This window comes from Equus caballus, chromosome 10 (assembly GCF_041296265.1).
Source record: "Equus caballus isolate H_3958 breed thoroughbred chromosome 10, TB-T2T, whole genome shotgun sequence".
In the NCBI taxonomy this organism is placed as follows: Eukaryota; Metazoa; Chordata; class Mammalia; order Perissodactyla; family Equidae; genus Equus; species Equus caballus.
This window is the reverse complement of record NC_091693.1, coordinates 37,343,539-37,365,925: the sequence shown is the minus strand read 5'-3', so window position 1 is coordinate 37,365,925 and position 22,387 is coordinate 37,343,539. Positions and strand designations below refer to the sequence as shown.

Genomic DNA, 22,387 nt, shown 5'->3' with positions numbered 1-22,387 from the left:
TGGATTTCGGGATACTTAGGGCTCTGCCTGTAACTGCTGCTGAGAATCAGGGTACTAATTCCTCTTCTTAGTCTTGGTCTTCTGGGTTGTTTCCTTTTATGCTAATGTGTTTAGAGTCAGGGTGTGGTTGAAGAATGCAAGATGGGCAGGAAGGAGAGTGGAGAGGCGGTAATAAGATCGGCAGGCACAAGCAACAGCAAAACCCTCTTATTCTGCTCCTTAAATAGCTAATTTCATGGACGGCAGAGCAAATTATTTGTTTGAAGCACAAAAAGGAAAGCACAAAAGGAAACTGTTTGAAAAAGAGACAATATGTTAAAGTCATTATGTTTTGCGAGTAGTTACATGATAATGCTTCTGAATGCTTGTTTAATGTAAAAATGAGCATTTCTAGATATGGGCGCATTAAAAACACCAGCTGTAAGTAGAATGCTAGTGACTGGGAGGTAGATAATGGAGATCAGCGCCTTTTCCTTTGGCCCTCCTGGGTTGCTCCATGGGTCTCTCTTCATCTCTCTCCCTCCTCTTGTCTCTTTTGACAGGCCTTCAATAGCTCCTCATTCTTTTTCCCCTTATTTTGGGGAATTTCCCAAAGTCTTTTTTCCCATTCTTTCCTTTTTCTCTCTCTACATAATTTCTCCTTTGGAGATCACACTTACTTCCGTGTCTAAGGAAGTGTCACCACCCTTTCTGAAATAGCAATCCAAGGATCACCCAGAGTCTAGCACTTGGAAGCATTTCCATGTAGGAGGGACGGCTTACAAAATAGCTCCGGGATGTCCCACGACTTCCTTCTTCCTGGGACTTCCCTCACGTTAATTACCGCTGTCCCTCCCACTAGGCCCCAGAGGTGTCCTGCTCCAGCATTAGAGTTCTGGCCCAACTGTGGATAAAAGCCTTTCTCTTGAGGAAAAGCCTTTCTCTGTAGGGGAGTTTATAGCGATCTTTTAAAAAAGAACTAAAATAAGCAAACAAAAAGAACACTAAAACCTATGAGAGAGACACGAAAGCCTTTAATTCAGCCTGGTCTACAAAATATTGTTTAGGGTTCTAATATTCCCGTGAGCATTTATAGGTTATCTAGAGGTGGTTCATGCTCCAGGATTAAAAATAGACTCATAGGAAGCGGTATCTTGCCAGTCCACGTAGAGAGGACTCCCTCTCTCATTTGAGGCTTCCCGCTTGAGAGACGTACCTCTTCTCTGGGAGACTGACTCCTAGAATGACCGCATTCCTTGAGAGAGGCCATTGCTCACTAGATCAGAGACACTTGTTGTCTAATAGCCACTATTTTTTTTTTTTTTAAAGATTTTATTTTTTTCCTTCTTCTCCCCAAAGCCCCCCGGTACATAGTTGCACATTCTTCGTTGTGGATCCCTCTAGTTGTGGCATGTGGGATGCCGCCTCAGCATGGCTTGATGAGAGGTGCCATATCCGCGCCCAGGATTCGAACCAACGAAACACTGGGCCACCTGCAGCGGAGCGCGCGAACTTAACCACTCGGCCACAGGGCCAGCCCCTCTAATAGCCACTATTAATGTCAAATTACTGGCCTAGTAACAACCACAATATACACTCAACAGAAATTTATACTCAGCTCAGGATTATGCGGGACTCTAGTTCACACATCTCCGTAGTGACTTGAGCTATATTCCTAGCTTAAGCTTATTTATTTGTTCTTTCTTTTGTTTATCCATTCAGTCAATATTTCCTCAGCACTTCCTGTCAAGCACTTCCTGTTAATCATTGTGCTGGGGGGTGAACAAGACAGATATGGCACCTACCCTCATGGAACTTGCATTAAAAGAGGTGGGCAGACATCAAAAAATGATAAGTTGAGGGCCAGCCCCGTGGCTGAGTGGTTAAGTTCGCGCGCTGCACTTCGGCGGCCCAGGGTTTTGCCGGATTGGATCCTGGGTGCAGACATGGCACTGCTTGTCAGGCCATGCTGAGGCGGTGTCCCACATGCCACACCTAGAAGGACCCACAACTGAAATATGCGACTATGTACTGGGGGAATTTGGGGAGAAAAAGCAGGAAAAAAAAAAAAAGATTGGCAACAGTTGTTAGCTCAGGTGCCAATCTTTAAAAAAATTATAAGTTGATAAGCATTATAAAGGAAGACTCAGGGTATTATGGGAGTCTATAAGAAGATCTAATGTAATCAGGTTGGTCAGGGAAGGCTTCCTGAAGGAAGTGACATTTAAGAGAGACTTGAAGGATAAACAATCAGCCAGGTATGTTCATGTCTGTGTGTCAGAGTGAAAGGAGGAGCAGGGAGGAAATACTATGCAGAGGGCACAGCATATTCAAGGAATGTTAGGAGCTTAGATAACCTGCCAAGGTGGTCAAGGATCAAATCATGCTGGGCCATGTTATGGATTTCACTCTCTACTCTAAGAGCAGCAGGAAGCCGTGGAACGTCAGGGAGGGACGTGATTACATTTGAACTTGGGTGAGAGTAAGAAGTAATAATAATAATAATATAAAGACAGCTAAAGCTACACTTTGGGCCAGGCACTATTGTAAGTGCTTTCCGGATATTACCTGATAGGCACCTCACACAAACCCTATGAATCAGGTACTATTTTGACGGCAAATTTATAAGTGAGGAAACGTGTACAGATGGATTCTATAACATGTGCAAGATCATACAGCTAACAAGTGGAGAGCTGAGATGGTGAGGAGCCCAGGTAGGAGGCTGTTGCAGAATTATCAGCAGAAGATGCTCAGAGCTTGGACTGGAGTAAAGACAATGGGGGGCATTAGGGTAATGGGTTAAAATATATATGAGCTGCAAAATGTATAGGACTTTTCTCCAAAGCACTACATTTCTAATTATCGGTATACTTTTAAATTAATTAATTAATTTTATTATGGAAAGAACACTTAACTTGAGATTTACCCTTCTAAAAATTTTTAAGTATGTAATATAGCATTGTTAACTATTACCTGGCATACTTTTCAACTTGACTGTCTCGCTGTTGCTTCAGTTTTCTACCAATATCCTTTCTCACCTGTTTTTCCTATTCCTGTTAAAGGTATTATTATTATTTGCAATTATTCAGACCCAAAGCATTGAAGTAATTTTCTCTCTCTCTCTTCCTTCCTCCCAGTGAGTGAGCAGTCACAAAGCCCATGCCAGTTACCTTTTGCAAAGTCTTCACCGTTTGTCCCATCCTTCCCATCCCCAGTGCCTGTAGACATTTGGACGCAGGTCTGTTTGCATGGAAGACTACTGGCAGGCTGTCCCTACTGAGTACCGCAACTTCACTTGGTCCTGGCTCTAACCTCAGCTACTCCAACTGGGAAACTGGATTTGGGGAGCACACAGAGAATGGGCCATGTATGGCTGTTAGGTCCACTTTAACTAAAAGATGAAGATGGTTTAAGATGTTATAGACGAGGGAAGGAGAGAGTTTAACGGGGCTAGAAAAAGAGAAATCACAGCTAGGAGGACCTGAAAAGTGTGGTTTCCTGGAAGCCACGTTCCTGCCATGGCCATGCTGTAGCTCACAGGCTCTCCTACTGATTAGAAAGCTGCCCATTTTTCTCAGGCTGAAACATCAGTGCCCCAGTTTTACTGTCAAAGACAGGATAATGACATAAAAATACTTAGGATTAAACACAAAAAGCATTGGACAGGCTTTTCAGATGGAAGGAAGAGTACACTGTCTAGTTGTTATATTTCGTTTTGTGTTTTATTACATCAATGTATTGAGTCTGTGTGTCGGTCACTTTACTTCTGCCGTCTCAGTCTTCAGAACACTCCTGTGAGGGAAGTGTTAATGTCCCTCGCTCCTTCCTTTACAGCTGAGAAAACTGAGGGTCAGAGAGATTCACTATCTGGCCAGAGGTTACACAGCTGGAAAATGGCTGAGCCAGAATTCAGTTCAGCTGTGGCTGACCCCAGAGTCTACGTGTTGGTTGCTCCAACCTGCGCCTCTAACAGCAGAGAGGCGCAGGATGCTTAAACAAATATCTTTAGAAGTTTTAACATTTTAAGCTTAGAGTTGAAAGCAGTGATGTTTTCAATGAATTGGTCTCTGACAGTCTAGTTAAGGTCAAGGAATTTGAAAATATCCCCCTAAGTCTCTCCTTCTCTATAGTTCTGTGACATTTTTCAGTTGTTTTGACTCCAAGTCAAAAAAGAAGAAGATCGATATAAATGCCCTTTTATCCATGGGAGACCCAATTTAGTGAAGCCATTACAGTATTGCTCGTGAGTCCGTAGGATTTGAAAATAATCTTTCTCTCCCATTTTAGGAATAAAGTCAAAATGGGGTTTGGAAGTCATGTATTTAGTTAATAGATGCTTACACACAGGGTATTTTTATAAAAATAAATTCTATTTAAAAAATCTTAATGATATCATCAGAGCCATTTCTCTAGTAATTATCTGACATTGGATTTGATTATAAATAGCTTCTATGTGTATGTCCAATCATTTCTTGCACAGTGCAGTCTGAGGCTATTAACTTCTGTTTACTTGGTTAACACTTAATCTAGTCATACATATAAAATAAATCGTTCAGAATATATAAGGTACAAAATATAGTGAAAGAAAAAATATACTTAATACATGTTAGTGGTTGTTTATAACTTACTTCTATAAATTTAAATTACTAAAATGCATTCTTACACTACATATGGTAAAGATTATTATTTTAACTTTGTTTTTATGGGTTATTGAAAATAACTATTAAAAATTGGAGTTGGGGCTGGCCTGATGGCCGAGTAGTTAAGTTCGCATGCTCTGCATCAGCAGCCCAGGGTTTTGCTGGTTTGGATCCTGGGCGTGGACACGGCACCGCTCATCAGGCCACACTGAGGTGGCGTCCCACATAGCACAACCAGAGGCACTCACAACTAGAATATACAGCTAAGTACTGGGGGGCTTTGAGGAGAAGAAGAAAAAAAGAGAGGGAGAAGATTGGCAACAGATGTTAGCTCAGGTGCCAATCTTTAAAAAAAAAAAATTGGGGCAAAGTAACTGACCAACACAAGGATGGTAAACAGTTACTCTAGCAGATTTATATTCCTATTTTTTAAAGCTATACGTAAACACAATAGAGAAGATGCATTTTACACATGTGATGCATCGTCATTCCTGTGGCTGCCACATTTTTGTATTGATAGTAATTCAGATTTCCTCCCTTCCTAGTTCTCTATTTAAAAAATTGTTTAAATCAGAAAACAGACAAAATCCTGTGCCATTTCTGGTGTTAACTAAAATCAGTTTATGTAGATCAGCTTTCTCTCAGAAAGCTTGTCTTGCCTTGTCCCTTTCAGGTGATAGTTGCATACAAAATGAGAAAACCTGAAGGTCCTTCTTTTCTGAGCCTTCCCTTTCATTTAAGGTAAATTTCTCTTTCGAAGTCATTTGATGCAGAGGCCAGGAGCAAGTATTCTGGAGCCCTACTGCCTGGGTTTGAATCCTGGCCTTGCTACTTCCTGACTGTGTGACCTGTGGCAGGTGCAGTGTCTTATTCGCCTCATGAGGATGATAGGAGCAGTACATGTCTTATAGGATTGCCATAAGGATCAAATAAGTACTAGTGCCTAGAATACAGAAAGCACTTTGTAAATAGTCATCATTATTGCACAACCTAAGTTTTATTCAATGGTTATGTTACTGAAGTATTATATACATATGCATAAATGTACTTGTATCATAAGTTTTCAGCTTAGTGAAATGTCATAAGCCGAACAATCCTGTGTAATCAGCACATGAGTCATGACACAGAAACTAGTACCTCAAAAGCCCTCGTTACACCTTCTAGACATATCCCTCCATAAGAGTAACCAGGATCCTGACTTGGATTAGTTTTGTTAATGGCTATTTGTTACACTTCGATATTGCAGCAACTGATAAGGGATTTATTGTAATAGGATTTCATTTTTTATTTAATATCTAAGACAAACCTATTTGCTGATTAATCTTTTAATATTTGTAATAATGAATAAAATACATATAAATACAATATATAACATATAAAGTATAATATATAAGAATAAATCATAATATTTTAATATATTTTGTTTTCTAGGTTGAAAAAACTCCTTGAACAAGAAAAGGCTTACCAAGCCCGTAAAGAAAAGGAAAACGCCAAGCGGCTCAATAAACTAAGAGATGAGCTTGTGAAACTCAAGTCCTTTGCACTCATGCTGGTGGATGAAAGGCAAATGCATATTGAGCAACTTGGTCTGCAAAGCCAGAAAGTCCAGGATCTTACCCAGAAACTGAGGGAAGAAGAAGAGAAGCTCAAGGCCGTTACTTCCAAATCCAAGGAAGACAGGCAGAGGCTGCTCCGGTTAGAAGCGGACTTTGAGCACAAGGCTTCAAGGTTTTCCCAGGAGCATGAAGAGATGAACGCGAAGCTGGCTAACCAAGAGTCTCACAATAGGCAGCTCAGACTCAAGCTGGTTGGCTTAACTCAGAGAATCGAGGAGCTGGAAGAGACCAACAAAAATCTTCAAAAGGCAGAGGAAGAACTTCAGGAATTAAGAGAGAAAATTGCCAAAGGGGAATGCGGCAACTCCAGCCTCATGGCAGAAGTGGAAAATCTCCGCAAGCGCGTGCTTGAAATGGAAGGTAAAGATGAGGAGATCACTAAAACTGAGTCTCAGTGCAGGGAGCTGAGGAAGAAGCTGCAAGAAGAAGAACACCACAGTCGGGAGCTCAAACTTGAAGTTGAGAAGTTACAGAAGAGAATGTCTGAACTGGAAAAATTGGAAGAAGCATTTAGCAAGAGTAAATCTGAATGCACCCAGCTACATTTAAATCTGGAGAAAGAAAAGAACTTAACCAAAGACCTGCTAAATGAATTGGAGGTGGTGAAGAGTCGAGTTAAAGAACTGGAATGTTCTGAAAGTAGATTGGAAAAAGCTGAATTAAGCCTAAAAGATGATCTTACAAAGTTGAAGTCATTTACCGTGATGCTGGTTGATGAAAGGAAAAATATGATGGAAAAAATAAAGCAAGAAGAGAGAAAAGTGGATGGACTCAATAAAAATTTTAAGGTAGAACAAGGAAAGGTTATGGATGTAACTGAAAAATTAATTGAAGAAAGCAAGAAGCTTTTAAAACTGAAATCCGAAATGGAGGAAAAGGTATACAATTTGACAAAAGAGAGAGATGAGTTAATAGGCAAGCTGAAAAGTGAAGAAGAAAAATCCTCTGAATTAAGCTGCAGTGTTGACTTATTAAAGAAGAGACTTGATGGGCTAGGAGAAGTTGAAAGAGAAATAACCAGAGGAAGGTCTCGAAAAGGACCTGAGCTTATCTGCCCAGAAGATAACAAGATTAAGGAACTAACCCTTGAAATTGAGAGACTGAAGAAACGTCTCCAGCAGTTGGAGGTGGTCGAAGGGGATTTGATGAAGACAGAGGATGAGTATGATCAGCTGGAGCAGAAATTTAGAACTGAGCAGGATAAGGCTAACTTCCTCTCTCAACAACTGGAGGAGATAAAGCACCAAATTGCCAAGAATAAAGCAATAGAGAAAGGCGAGGCTGTGAGTCAGGAAGCTGAGCTGAGACACAGATTTAGGTTGGAAGAAGCTAAAAGTCGAGACTTGAAAGCGGAAGTGCAAGCTCTTAAAGAGAAGATTCATGAATTAATGAACAAAGAAGATCAACTTTCTCAGCTCCAAGTGGATTATTCGGTGCTTCAACAAAGATTTATGGAAGAAGAAAATAAGAACAAGAACATGGGGCAGGAAGTCCTCAATCTGACCAAAGAGTTGGAGCTTTCGAAGCGTTACAGCAGAGCTCTTCGACCCAGTGTGAATGGAAGAAGAATGGTGGACATTCCTGTGACGTCGACTGGAGTTCAGACTGATGCTGTCAGTAGTGAGGTGGCGGAGGAAGAAACGCCAGCAGTATTTATACGGAAATCCTTTCAAGAAGAGAATCATATCATGAGTAATCTTCGCCAGGTGGGACTGAAGAAACCTATGGAACGATCCTCCGTTCTAGACAGGTATCCTCCAGCAGCAAATGAGCTCACTATGAGAAAGTCTTGGATTCCATGGATGAGAAAAAGGGAAAACGGGCCCCCGATGTCTCAAGAGAAAGGGCCTCGAACAAACTCCAGTCCAGGACACCCAGGAGAGCTGGTCCTTTCGCCAAAGCAGGGCCAGCCCCTGCATATCCGAGTGACCCCAGACCACGAGAACAGTACCGCGACTTTGGAGATAACGAGCCCGACATCCGAAGAATTTTTTTCTAGTACCACTGTCATTCCTACCTTAGGGAATCAGAAACCAAGGATAACCATTATTCCGTCACCAAATGTTATGTCTCAAAAACCAAAAAGTGGAGACACTACTCTTGGCACAGAACGAGCCATGTCCCCAGTCACAATTACGACGTTTTCCAGAGAGAAGACGCCAGAAAGTGGAAGAGGCGCGTTTGCCGACAGGCCCACATCCCCCATTCAGATAATGACAGTGTCTACATCAGCAGCTCCAGCTGAGATTGCTGTCTCTCCCGAAGCCCAGGACATGCCCATGGGAAGGACTGTCCTCAAAGTCACCCCAGAGAAACAGACTGTTCCGACTCCAGTGCGGAAATACAACTCCAATGCCAATATCATAACTACGGAAGACAACAAAATTCACATTCACTTAGGTTCGCAGTTTAAACGATCCCCTGGGACTTCAGCTGACGGAGCAAGTCCAGTTATTACCGTCCGACCTGTCAACGTGACAGCTGAAAAGGAGGTTTCCACTGGTACCGTCCTTCGCTCCCCCAGGAACCATCTCTCGTCCCGCCCTGGCGCGAGCAAAGTGACGAGCACTATCACCATCACGCCGGCCACCACCGCACCCACCCGAGGAACCCAGTCAGTGGTGAGTGCCGCAGGCTCCGCGGCGCGGTTATAGAAGAGCATGCACTATTTAGATATTAATTTAAACTAATAGACTAGAATTTATGATTCCTAGACTCCGAACAAATACTACAGCATATTTTGGGAACTCTTAAGAAAGACAGGAAGCTTATTATTTAAGTATAGAAACTGTGGCTTATTTTCCCATATCTTCACTATAATTTGTTTTAATTCTCTGTGTATCAACATAGACTCAAGACAGACTTCAAAGTGTGAATTACTAATTGCTTTGCCAGTAAAGCTTTTTGTTACTGGCTCTATCAGAGCTGAATAGCATTCAGAACTGCTCACCCTGCTCAAATGGTTCAGTCTTGCTTTTTAGGCAACACGGAGCCCAGCTTAGTCTTGCAGGGTTGCTTCTCTCTGATGATTTTTCTAAAAAGACAGTGGAGGTGTAAGTTGTTGTAACTCAGAGCAGAGTTTCTGCTGGAACATCTTATTTCCTATTTAAGGGTCAGATCAAGACAACGTTCTTGATCTTCTATAGCAACATTTTTGACTACTGATTAAACTCCCTAAGAATTAGGATTTCAGAACAACTCTCTAAGATTTCTGAGGCCTGAACAATGGCCGCCTTATTTCAGGTATATCAGATTCCATAAAATCAAGGACAAAAAAACCCTTTAGGACACCTTAGAAACTGGATAATGAGGCTAGTTCATTTGAGCATTTATTTATCAACACTTATTATTAGCTACCCTTTAGGCACTGGGTTAGGTGCCAGTACAAAGAGGACCAGTGGAAGTTCTCTGCTTAGTGGGGGCAGGAGTGGAACCTACTTTTGGATCTATGATAGAGGTATGTACAAAGGAACCATCAGAGAGGTTTCACAGAGGAGATTTTCATAGATAAGGAGAGGTTTTCCAGAAGGGAAAGGGAAGGGGTATGTAGAGAGAACAGCGTGTGCAAAGGTCCGGCAGTGTAAAGGAGCCTGGCATGGGGGAATGGTGAGCAGACACGTTGTGCTGCAGCAGCTGGGCGTGGAGACAAAATGGAGAGGCAAACCAGGGCCAGGTAGTGAAGAGACGCGCATGTTTTATTATGAAATTGACATTTCATCTCATAGACAGACAAAGGGAGCCATTGAAAGGGTAATGATGATTTAAAAATTACATTATGTTTTAGAAAGAAATGTCTATAAAACAGTTCAAAAGATAAATTGGAGGGGACGAAGCTAAAGACAGGGACACTGTTGCAATTCTCTAGGCCAGAGATAGTGTAGGCTTGAACTATGGTAGTGAAAATGAGGACAGAGATATCTTGAAGATAGAATTGTAGGTTCCATGACAAATTGGGTATAGACGGTGGCTCTGAAGTTTCTGGCTAGGCTGTATGGGTGCACAGGATGAGGAACATAGGGGGACTACTGTTCAGGGGAGAAGATAAGTCATGTCTGAGGCATGTTATATTTGAGATGCCCGAGGGACACTGGAAATGTCTAGCAAGTCGTTGGAAACACAGATCTGTATTACCAGAGAGCACTGAAGACTCCAGGTCCTAAGGCTCAGCAACACATGAGTGATAACTGAGGTGATTCTCAGGGTGAATGTCAAAAATTAAAAGAGGGCTGAGGATGGAGCATGGTGACACCCACATTTAGAGGGCAGGCAAGCTAGAACGAGGAGCTATGGAGAGACCGAAGAGGAGCCGTCAGAGACAGGAGGTGAACGGGTGAGACTCAGGTAAGATACCACAGGAGAAGAGTCTTAGGAGCGCTTCAGGAAGGAGGGTGTCATCAGCAGGAACAATAAAAAGTGAGGAGAATCTGGCATGGTCAGGAGGTGAAGGGAGAGCGGAGGGCGGCCTCAACTGATGAAAAGTGGAGGTAGTTTGGGGGACGGTAGGAGTCAAGTTGCCTGAGTCGATGCCAGGCGGCCTCTCTTTTCTCTGTGAAACAGGAGTTGAGGTCCTCTTCAGTCAGGGTGGCGGAGGTGGGTTAGGGCCTTGAGAAAAAAGAGAAGTTTGGCACAGATGTTTCAGGAGAGGGAAAAGGGAGGCGTCACAGTGGACTAGACACCGACTCCAAGCTTCTGATGCTAATTTTGTCTGGAGAGGGGCTGTCTCTGGGGGCTCCTGTGTGGCAAGCGTCCTGCTGCTGTTCAGACTGATGGCTATCCAGGGGAAACTCACCCAGATCTCCCTGTTTCTCTGTATTTTCTCTTCTACAGTCAGGACAAGACGGGTCATCCCAGCGGCCTACACCCACCCGCATTCCTATGTCAAAAGGTATGAAAGCAGGAAAGCCAGTAGTGGCAGCCTCAGGAGCAGGAAATCTGACCAAATTCGAGCCTCGAGCTGAGACTCAGTCTATGAAAATAGAGCTGAAGAAATCTGCAGCCGGCAGCGCTACCTCTCTTGGAGGGGGGAAGGGCTGAGGGCAGTGGCGGAGGGGGTATGTTGTGCGGATGCTACTGGTGCCGTGAAGACGAAACCTCGTCTGTTCGTGCCAACTCTTTACATGTACTAACTGAAGTTTTAAATATTTTGTTTATAAAATAATCAACTAACAGCCATGTGTCTTTCCTATTTTGTGAATTTGTTTGGACGCTGGGGAACAGAACTAACTAGCAAAACTACTGTTTGCTGTGTGCTTTGCTGAGGTTGCTGGGCCTGAGGCAGGGCCTGACTTCTAGTCCCAGTTTTGCATCTAGAAAGTGGAGCCATCAGTTAACCCATCAGAGCCCCAGTTTCTTTGTCAGTAAGATATGGGGGCTGGAGCATATCCTAAAGCCAGCCCCCATATTTCCTAATTGTAAATCAAATTTAATAGCCCTTGTTCCACAATAATTGTTTTTTCAAAAATTCTATTATGAAATAGGAAATAGTTTAGCAATTTTCATTTACCTCTATCAAATCCTGAATTTGCTTCATGTGCTGGAAAAAAAATCTCTGAGCTATCACAGAGCCTGGACCTCTAAAGGGTTGCAAAAATGAAAGCCCCTGAGACAATTTCAGGAGGTGATCTGAATGTAAAATAAAATGGAAATGAAATATGGAATCCTAAAAACAGAGTTTTACTTACTTGTGTGTGTCTGTGTGTACTGTAGAGGTTTTGGCCATCTCCAAAATATTCCCAGAATTCCACAGACAGTGACTTTGGCACCGTCCCTGCCAGACTCGTACCCATGCCAGTGTGCAGTTGACTGAGCCTGGGGAGCAGCTTGAGCAGAGCTGCTGATGGCCCTTATAGCACCACAGAGGCTGTGATGGATAGAAAATGGAGGAAAGTAAGTCCTGAGACCTTAATGCCAAGAGAAAAAAATGACAGCATGCACAGCTTAATTGAATTCAAATATTTCCCTCAGTTAAATGTGGACTTTACTTGCAAATATAGAACCAGTTCATGATTGTGTGTGTGGTGTGGAGAAGTGAATTATTATCATTCCTGTCAGTTTTACTTGTGTGTTTATCATTTTCATTAATTTTAAGCATGTTTTAATAAGCATGAAACAGTGTGTGAATGCAAAATGGCAGGTGTCTTTGTAAGATTAACGTGTTGAAGTGGACACTGCTGCGTAGTCACACAACCTCAGTGAGCCCAGGGCCAATAACCTGCAGCTTAGCATCTGAGGGCTCACAGAGGCAGCACCTTTGTGGAAATTTTTCAGCCAATTGGGTGAACTTTTCAAAAATAGAACAACTACAAAAGTACAGGTTATTTTTTTCACTTCTGAATTGTGAGGGCACCGAAATTATTTGATAGTCACTGCTCTTGATATTTGGGAAAAGGCAGAGTTTTTACAAAGAGATATGATTGGTTTTTAGCCTGCGAATCATCTGCTTCATGGTAAAGAGGCCTCTCTGAGCTCTCTCTGTGCCAGCTTCCTGTCCCTGCCGAGCTGGGGCTTCAACTCCAGCCGTGGGGGTGGCCTCCTGTACTCCGTCACTTCAAGGAGACCTCTGTGCCTGCAGGCCATCAGTTCTCAGTAGATATGTATGAAAAATTGTTGAACAACCACGGCAGACGCATCATAATAATGGGATTTCAGGGCTGGCCCTGTGGCAGAATGGTTGAGTTCACACGCTCAGCTTCAGCAGCCCAGGGTTTCGCCAGTTCAGATCCTGGGCATGAATCTAGCACCGCCCATCAGGCCACGCTGAGGTGGTGTCCCACAGAGCACAACCAGAAGGACCTACAACTAGAATACACAACTAGGTACTGGGGGGCTTTGGGGAGAAAAAGAAGAAAAAAAAGAAGAAGATTGGCAACAGATGTTAGCTCAGGGCCAATCTTTAAAAAAAAAACCAAACAATAAAAAAAATGGGATTTCAAGGTAGGAGAAAGGCACTAAGAAAAAAAAGACTATGAAATATGAATTTGAACAAGTTTAAACAGGAGATCTTGCTATTTCGAATACTGACCTGTATTTTTTTAAAAGGGAATTTTTTCCCCTTTTGTAACGTGGACAGCCACCCCTTTGAAAAACAAGGATATTCACTGTTTCTCGATTGCCTCCTTGGCAGTGAGGGTTTAGTGTTACTGTACCATAGATACTGTAATGGAGCAGATGAAGGTGTCGGAAGATGGAAGCACTGCGCTCCTTCTGGCTCTGCTGGCTGTCCTGCAGCGATGTGTACCGTGGTCCTCCTGTCACTGCCGCTGTTCTCGTTCTCACCTGCTCACCCCATGCTTACGTTGTTTCTGCCTAGAAGTCCGTACCGTCCGCAGGGAGAGCCTCCGAAAGACTTAATGGTGCATGTACAGGATGTTCATGCATCTGGATCTTGGAACGGAGCCACTGCAAAACACAACTGCTCAGAAAACTTGTCAAAACAACACATGTTCCCTTTTCAGAAAAGATAAAGAGCAATCGCCATGGCGGCATTTCTTTGTAGTTTTAGAACCAACTCTACATTTCTTGGATAGTTTTTTTTTAAACCACGTATTAGAAATGAAATCCACTGGGGATAGGAGGTGGAGGGTTAAATGCACTCCAGCTCCAGCTTCCAGTTGTGAGTACAATGTTTGTAAGATGCAGTTTCATGTGCTTTTATAAGAATGAGTGGGATTAAAAACTGAGCCTTTTCCCTATCCTGGAACAGTGTTGTGTAGGAAAATAAAAGGGGTCACACCGGGGCTGCTGTGTACAGCTGCTGCTCAGGTCCTACCCTGGGGAGTGGCGGGGGTGCCGTTCCACAGATTTCACTGTGATGGCGCCCCCTGGGCATGTGCAGCGCACAGTCGGCCGCCACAGGCGACACCTTGTTCTCCCCACCTGAGAATGATCTTCCTGTGTTGACTATTGCAGCACACTGCAATGGTGGCCGTTTAGCAGTCATAGCACCAGAAACGTTCCCGTTTGGGACACGGCCCTAAGGGCATTTAGCATTTCTTGAAAATGACCTTCCTGTCTAAGTCACCTGCTTAAACAAAGTAATTTAGTTTCTACTGGCATTTTTCTTATATTTTCAGTGAGGACAGATTAATGGGTGGCAATGGAGCTCTCTAGAAATTTTGGTGTATTCATTAAGGTAGGGTGTTACCGGATCGCTTACTTGAATGTCTTCAAGAAAGAAGTCAAGAAATAGCTTTGATGTGTAGTGTGGGAAGAGTATAATTTCAGGGAAATGAAAACATGTCCAAAAATGTAAGATATACAAATATTTGAATTTCTCATTCCCTCATAGATTCAGAATACTGGGGAAAGAGTAAAACTTTCCTGACTGGGAAAACTCCAGGGACATCAGATAAGAAGAGCATGTTCATATGGGAGGCTGGAGGCAGAGAGGGAAGAAGTAACAAGATGGGCACAGAGAGGGTTCCCCAGTAAACTGGAGCATAGGATTCCAAAATTTCCCCAACCCAGATGAAGTTCAGTGTTTCCTTCCTACCCCCTCCTCCAGGGAGTCATCAGTGGTTACCTCCTCATCTCCTGCTCTTTCAACTTCTTCTTTTCCCCTGTTACCTCCACACAGGGCATGAGGGTGCTCTGGCCTCTTCCATTTGAGCGCAGTTCTTGCTTCAGCTGTGCAATCCTCCATAGCTGCTGCCCTGTCTCCTTCCTGCCCGGTTAAGCCGATGACAAGAACACTCAACCTTTGCTGCTTCCACTTCCACGCTTCCGATTTATTCTTTAATGACTTTTTATTTTGTTAAAGTAATTTGTATTCATAGTTAAAATATCAACCAGTGCTAAAAGACAATGAAAATACAGTTTTGCTCCCTGGAGAAAATAATTTCTAACTCTTAGCTATTCTGATACTTTCTTCCATCTTGCTAAATAATATGCTTGTACTCTGACTTTTTATTTATCAATTTTAGATATCTTCTGTCTTCCCATTGTTGTTTCGATTGTTGAAGATTTAGTACTTTCTTGTGCCCCCTCTTCTCTTTTCCCCAACTTCCCAGTATGATTACGTAACACAGTTTTTGGTAAATCAGCAGTCCGTATTTGCATGTTCATATATGTATATGTTTACAGTGTACATTTAAACATTGTTCCTTGCTGAGCCAAGTAGTGTACTATGATTATGTTTCCTGCCTGTTACTGCTTTTCCCCCTTCAACAGAATAATCGCTTTAATTTTTCACCTGCTTGGTTTTCTATGTATCTATTTTTATTTTTTCCAAATGCTCCAATAGATCTGCCAAACGCCTATTCGTAATTTTCCAAACGCTGAGACACATCGGTTTCTCATTTTTCCCTGGAGGCCTCCCGATCCAGCCTTCTGCTTCCCTACTTAGTCTGGACTGCTGGCCTCCAGGCTGCTGCTCAGCTGTTGTCCTGCTGCCTGTGTTCAATCCTGTTTCCTGGATTTCTTATCTTCTACTTCTTTTGCTTACCCACCTGTCTGTCTGCCTTTCTATTTACCTATCTACCTATCTATCTACCTATCTGTCTGTCTTTTGAAGTACATCTTCCAGTAGTTTCTACAGAGAAAAAAAAAATCCTCCAGTAAGCTCCTTGAGGCAGGCTACCTGCATCCAGGGAACAGGCCAGGGTAGGTGAGATGGAGAATCCCACAGTTCAGTGTGTAAACTTTTTCATTCTCCTGCATTCAGTCTACGCTGTTCGTTCTTGTACCAAGGTCCAGAACTTAGTTTTTTCAGAAAGTAAATCTCAGGTCTCTGGTAAGGGTCAACATAGTCTGAGGTTATGCTCTTCTCCCTCCGTGACCAAGACATCTAATGTCCTTTGGTTTTCCTCTGACCTCTCTGTATCACCTCAATCTCCCTTGCTGGCTCCTTATTTTATGCATACATCTTAAGGGTTGTAGTTCCCCTCATCTCTATCAAAAGCCATCTTCCTACACTACGTGCTCGTTCTGGTGATTTTATGCACTCCCATGTCTTCAATTTATCCCCCAAATGTTGATGACTACCAAACCTCTATCTCCAAATGTGCATCCAACTCTGTCCTGTATGTCTGCAACTTACCTTGGTTAAAAGCCATTCGCAACACCTCCTACCTCCCTCTTCCCAGTCCTCTCCTCCTCTAATAATAAACCCCACCTCAGCAGGGGTATCCTGACCCACTCAGTCACCAAAGCTAGAAACCTGGTAGCCGTTTTAGGCTCCTCCTTCTCCCTCACCCATCAAATCTTGCATATTCTAACCCCTAACTCCTCTAGCAGCTGAACTCACATCTTCATATGTCCTGCTGCTGCCTGAGTTGAGGTTTTAATTACTCCTCATCTGGATTACTCTGAAATTCTGCTAACTGGTCTCGTAATCTCCAGCCTCAAACTCTCTGATTCATTTTTCATTTTGTTTTCCAAAATGCAAGGTCATCATACCACTCCTCTATCTGAAAACCCTCCAAAGGTTCCTTGTTACCTACAGAATACAATGCCAACTCCTTGGGTTGGCACTCGAGGCTTTCTCTGGCCTGGCTCTCTACCCCACTCCTCTGAGCATCCCTCCCTTTCCGATGTCTGGACTCTTGCCCCCAGGCCCACAGAATGGCTTGCATAGCAGGCCAGCCCACCTCTTCTTGACTTGCTCAACTTGCTCCTTCTCCCTGGATTGCCCTTTCCTGTACTTTTCTTTCTGGTTCTTGTGCCCTTCTCTGTTCAAAATCTCTTTTAAAACCTTGCATCCACTGGGAAGATGAACCCTGATTTCAGAATCTAACCTGGGGTGTAAAGCCTGTTCATTGCTGTAAAAAACTTGGCACTTACTGTAGAGAAAAAACCCCCAGCAGTTGAAGGATGGCTGGAAGTTGGGGAAGAAAGGTGTTCTTACTTCCTCCCTTTGTCTTCAATGCAAACCTGTGGGAATGACGTGGAAGGAACTGACAAATATGTGAGAATATGGAGGTAATTAGATGGAATTCGAGGAAATCCAGGTACTGTCATTCTGGATAGTGTAAGTTACTTCTATTTCCCTCCAAAGGCACCATGGCAGGTAATGGATGCAAAACAGCTAGAAGTCCTGGACTGGGGAGTTCTTGCCTCTGAAGCCATCACACTTATGGAGAACGAGGGGGCCCGAGAGCTTTCTATGAAGTATAAACATTCTTGAATGAATTACAAATGGCCCCTTCCTCAACCTCTCTGATTCCCCAGAGAAGCATGGCGGACACTCCAGGAAAGAGAAAGTTTCAGGTGATTTGTCATTCTCTTCAGGTTCATGAAGGACCCTCTAAAACAGGTCAGAGAGGCTCTCAGTTTAAAGGACCAAACAGGGGCCAGCCCCATCGCCGAGTGGTTAAGTTCGCGTGCTCCGCTGCAGCAGCCCAGGGGCCGGATCTTGGGCGCAGACATGGCACCGCTTGTGAGGCCATGTTGAGGCGGCGTCCCATATGCCACAACTAGAAGGACCTGCAACTAAGATATACAACCATGTGGGGGGGGGGGGCGGGGATTTGGGGAGATAAAGCAGGAAAAAAAAAAAAAAACGATTGGCCACAGTTGTTAGCTCAGGTGCCAATCTTTAAAAAATAAATAAATAAATAAAGGACCAAACAACATCGCCAATAAGCAGGATTTGGATTTAGGATTGATATCAAGGTGAACATCCAGAGAAGGTGGATTGCTAGAAACCTGAGATAGAACTGAAAACCAGGAGACCAGGGTGAGGTTACGTACCCTTTGGCAGATCACCTTACCCTGGCTTTTGGTTTAGCATTTAGCTAAAATCTTTTATGATTCTGGTGTTCCTCCTTATAGTCATAATATGATACGCTTCACTATTGTTTAGCAAGCAACTTAAAAGATTCTCTCATAACGCTTTTCCTAAGAACTAATGATTAATTGCTTATCTAGCAAAAGTAGTTTTGGCTTCTCTACTTATGCTAATATTATGTATGTGTGATGGACAGAATTGGAAGTCAAGTGCTGGTTAGAGCTGAACTTTAGAGGTCAAGAAGATAATTATCTCTATGATTAACAATGAAAAACAAAAACAAAACAAGAAAAGCCCTGAGGTTTAGCGATGTCTAACCTAAGATTAGACATCTCTAATCTTTGATTTGGATCAATATGTCAGTCTTCAGTTTCTCCCAGTACATTATTCGCTATTTCATATGATAAAACTACTTCAAATGAGCAAAGTGCATATTCATACATAGACTAAATTAACACACACACTCACTGGGCCAAAATAATATTGCCAAAGGATTTTGAGATATTGAGATATCTACACAGAAAGTATATGTGTAAAAGTTCTCTTAACGGTGCTTTGATGAATACTATTGTCTTTACCTGAAAAGCACAATGCCCTTCTCAATATTCACACATAATGTTATTTTCCATGCTATTCTGTGACCAGCCTAGATTTAGCTCAACCTGGCATTTAGAATCTGTGTCCACACAGGTAGAACCTGAGCATGCTTGGCTCAATACGTACCTATTTCCCACCGTTCAGTTTTCATTCACAATTAGTGTTATAGGTGGGAGAACTAGTTTCAGTTTGCTTGCATCTGGGAAACGGTAATCTGTGTGAGAGATAAGGGTTAGCTTGCCTGAAAAAGAAGTTACCAGTCATAACTGTGATTATTGGTAACTCCTGCAACCTGGGGAGTAAGGATATGATTTGGGCTGATGATGGAGTGGGAAATGTTTTGGAAGGAAGCAAATAAACTATTAGGTGGTAGAGAAACACACAAGAGAGTTTGTATCATTTAGTTCAAAAGTTTCCTCAAGCAAATGACAGAACTGATTAGCAGAAATATTTTTAATTAGCTGAGCTGAATCCAAAAGAAAGAATACAAGTCCAAGTCAACAGAGGAAGTTTATTGGACTTCCTATTTAAAACAGATGTTTTATGAGAACTCTGATTAATTTCTGAATGTGATAATAACAGCAGTTTATGAAAAGGAGAACCCCAAAAGTCAATAATATCCAGGCACTTCCACTTCTAAAAGGTGCACAGAATGTAGGACATTTTTGCAGGTGGATCAATCACCCTGTGGGCAGGAAGTTCAAAGCTGGGGTTTGGTAGCTGGTGGAGAGGAAGAACCCCCGAGGAAGAGGTCCTGGGAGGCAGGCAGCAGTGGAACCTGGGAAGCAGGCCATCAGGCAGCAAAACTGATGCAAAATCCAGGAGGAAATGTTTTCTGTGAGTTGGTGCAGTTTCCTGTGGATGAAGCAGCCCTGTTAGCTGATGCAAAGTCCTGCTATAAACTGAACTTCTACTATTTTTCGTCTTTGGTGTGTGAACTTTGAGGTTACCTATTAAAGTGATTTGGTCTCACCTACTAGAGTAGATTTTCAAAATTCAGAGCTCAAGCATTCCCTTGCAGAGAGTTTGGCAGAGAATAACCATTTTCATTGCTTGGGAGGAAGGCATTGACTTCCAGGGAGTACATCTTTCCTCCTCTAAAGCCAAGGAGTTCTCCGGGGAGGAATCAGAATTCCAATTTGTTGGCAGGTTGTCCCATTCTAGCACTCAAGAGACAGTCTTCCCCACAATTTCTCCCTCAATCCCATCTTGTGTATACAGCTTTGGCTCTCAAGTCATCTGGCTGGCCAAGAGTTTTGAGATACCACCCAAGGAGGATGGATAGTTAGTAAGGTCAGAAGTCAAGTGTAATTAGGAATCGATAATATGTTGAACTTTCTTTCCATGGAAGTTATCTAATAGCTAGTGGAATAAAAGAATGAATTCATAAACCACATCATTTCGCAATAGGATCATAAATACAACTATGTATTTAATGTGTTACCTGAAGTTTCTTAAGGAAAAAACATCAAGATAACATTTGAGAGGAAGACATAGAGGAAAATGTCTGTAAGTGCATTTTGGTAAACTACTAATGTCAAAAATACTTAAAAATCCAGTGTCCCCATGTGTATATGTTGATTAAGATTTAGAAGCTTTTTTTCTTCTTCCAATTAGAAAAAAAGAAATTATATTATTAAATGTCTGCACCTCAGAGGACCCCAAATTTAAATGCTTTGCTATTTTGAGTTTGCTGACAGAGGTGGTAATTAACTATGGCCAGCCTTTGGTCTCAATCTGCCTGTTATATACTCTACAAATTACTAATGTCAAAAAAATAGTATCTGTAAAAAGAGAAAAATTATTGCAGAATTATCCTTGATTTTATTGAAGTCATTTGAGAAGCCTCAAATGACCTATATTTGGGTTTTATTCTGAGATGAAATTAAGACAGAGTAGAGGATGGAATAAGATTTGCTCACTGACTTTGTAACTTCAATAAAATTCATAATATTATATTGTATTAAATCATAAAAAGACATGAAGAGACTTGGGAATACGGCCTTTTTTTTCTTTTTAACATAAATAATGGCATTAGTTCCCAAAGCTTTTTTTCTTTTTTTTGCTGGCAATCGTGAACTTCACATGTATCAGATAGTTTTGCTATGTAATGAGTCACCTCAAAATTTAATGGCTTAAAACAACATTTTTTATTTCTCACAATTTTGTATATTGGCTGGGCGATTCTCATCTGAGTCAGTTTACAGATTTGGGGAAAGTATAGATATAAGTTTCAATTAATAGAGCCACTATTATATAAATCTTGTCTTACTATCCCTAGAAACAAGATGAAATATATCTCCCTGTATTTAAAACAAAATAACTTGGGCTTAATTGTCTTCTTTTAAATAAAGTTTATGTGCATAAATATTAAATACCATCTTTTTTTTATAAAGTAGAATTAAATAAGATAAATTCTGTTATTTGGCATTGTCAAGTATTCTTGAGACATTCTTTTTAATGTCATAATCTGCTTAATAGCGTTAGTATATATACCATGCATGGATTATCAGTTTGTTAATTTAAATATAATAATAAAATATGATGGTCCAAGACGTTGTTTCTTCTATGTATGGACTCTTTTTCCATATGTATTTTCACCAACTACTAATTCTGAAAAGCTGCTATTATTATGGAGATTACAAGCGCTAGGATTAAGAGAAGGCAACTCCAGGACGTGAGGTCTGCACCCTAGAGGTGAGAGCAGCAGGCACTGTAGCAACACACAATGTTAGCCCCCAGCTCATCTCCTACAGCCTCCTTGTGCAGGAGGAAACAAAGGCTCCGCATTCTGCTCACAGCCACAATAAGAACAACTCTGGATCTACTCTTTTAATTCTATGTTTTCTATGCTTTCTTAAGGGAGGAAAATGGGGAAGATACTTTAATTCTACAAAGGAGATTTGAGACCTAGTCTTTTTCATTCTTTGAAACCTACTACAGAAATTATAAAAAGTGTTGAATGAGAAATAACATTTTAATTCTTAGACCTTGATTTTTAACTACTTAACATTTTAATTAGTGTTTTTAGTTTTTGCCTGAAGATTTTGATATGTTAATTTTTAGGTGTTGAAAACATTTGAAGCTACAATTTTCCAGTGGAAGAAACGAGAACGATTTTTAAGGGTTTCTGGGATAGTGAAAAATCATATGTATGTCTTAAAAGTTTTACAAGACCTTGATAGCTAAATATTATTAAGTATATAAAAAATTTATATATTTCATTTTACTCTGCTTTCATATCTGTTTTACCCCAAATTCAATTTGAGAGGTTGAGGGAAGGAATGGAAATATCTCCACCTAGTGGTCAGCATGAAGTAAAGTTAATGAAACCAAATTAAGAAAACATTTTCTTTTTGACAGAGGATCATCCACTGTACATAATTAGTGCGAACCTATAAGTCTATGACATAATGTGCTTTAATTAACATTTACTTAGATGTTAGTTACCTAAGTGAAAATAAAATGTAAATAGTAAGTGTTTGCAATTAAAGTGAAAATAATAGATGGCAGTTTCCTCATGTTCTTGATAAACCTTGACATTAGTTTCTACACTTAGAACACTGCCAGATGTTGACAGGGAGGTAACATGTCTTCCAGGTGGAGAAACTGAGGCTCACTCGTTTCTTTTCTCTGGTCTTTATGAGCTCAGTCATGGCAGGACTCTGTCCCATTTTGCTAACTAATGTATTTCCATGCCTAGCACAGTGATGGGGGCACGTAGTGGGGCCTCAGTAAATAGTCCTTGAACGATAGAATGAAAAAAATGATGGCAAAGGTTCACGAAGGCATAAAGGTTAGTATAAAAAGTGAAATTGATCAAGTAAATA

The 22,387-nt window shown here is 41.7% G+C and overlaps 1 protein-coding gene and 1 long non-coding RNA gene across 12 annotated transcripts in view; one reads left to right on the top strand and one right to left on the bottom strand.

Moving 5' to 3' along the window:
• The window catches only part of FILIP1 (filamin A interacting protein 1), a 222,941-nt gene that overhangs the window by 196,224 nt on the left and 4,330 nt on the right, over window positions 1–22,387 (top strand). For 6 of the 11 annotated variants that reach the window (XM_070225143.1, XM_070225146.1, XM_014733831.3 and 3 more), the window contains 2 exons: window positions 6,051–8,856; window positions 11,063–11,898. In XM_070225143.1, coding sequence (XP_070081244.1) covers window positions 6,051–8,856; window positions 11,063–11,269 — 3,013 coding nt within the window. In that variant the 3' untranslated portion in view covers window positions 11,270–11,898. Of the gene's footprint in view, window positions 1–6,050; window positions 8,857–11,062; window positions 11,899–22,387 lie in introns of those variants that run through there. The other 5 variants (XM_070225147.1, XM_005596796.4, XM_070225148.1 and 2 more) reach the window with 2 other exon arrangements.
• Window positions 9,910–15,204, bottom strand: LOC138915984 (uncharacterized). The gene is made up of 3 exons (XR_011422551.1): window positions 13,381–15,204; window positions 11,917–12,095; window positions 9,910–10,837 (listed from the first exon to the last, which is right to left on the bottom strand). It is a non-coding gene; the product is annotated as an uncharacterized lncRNA (long non-coding RNA).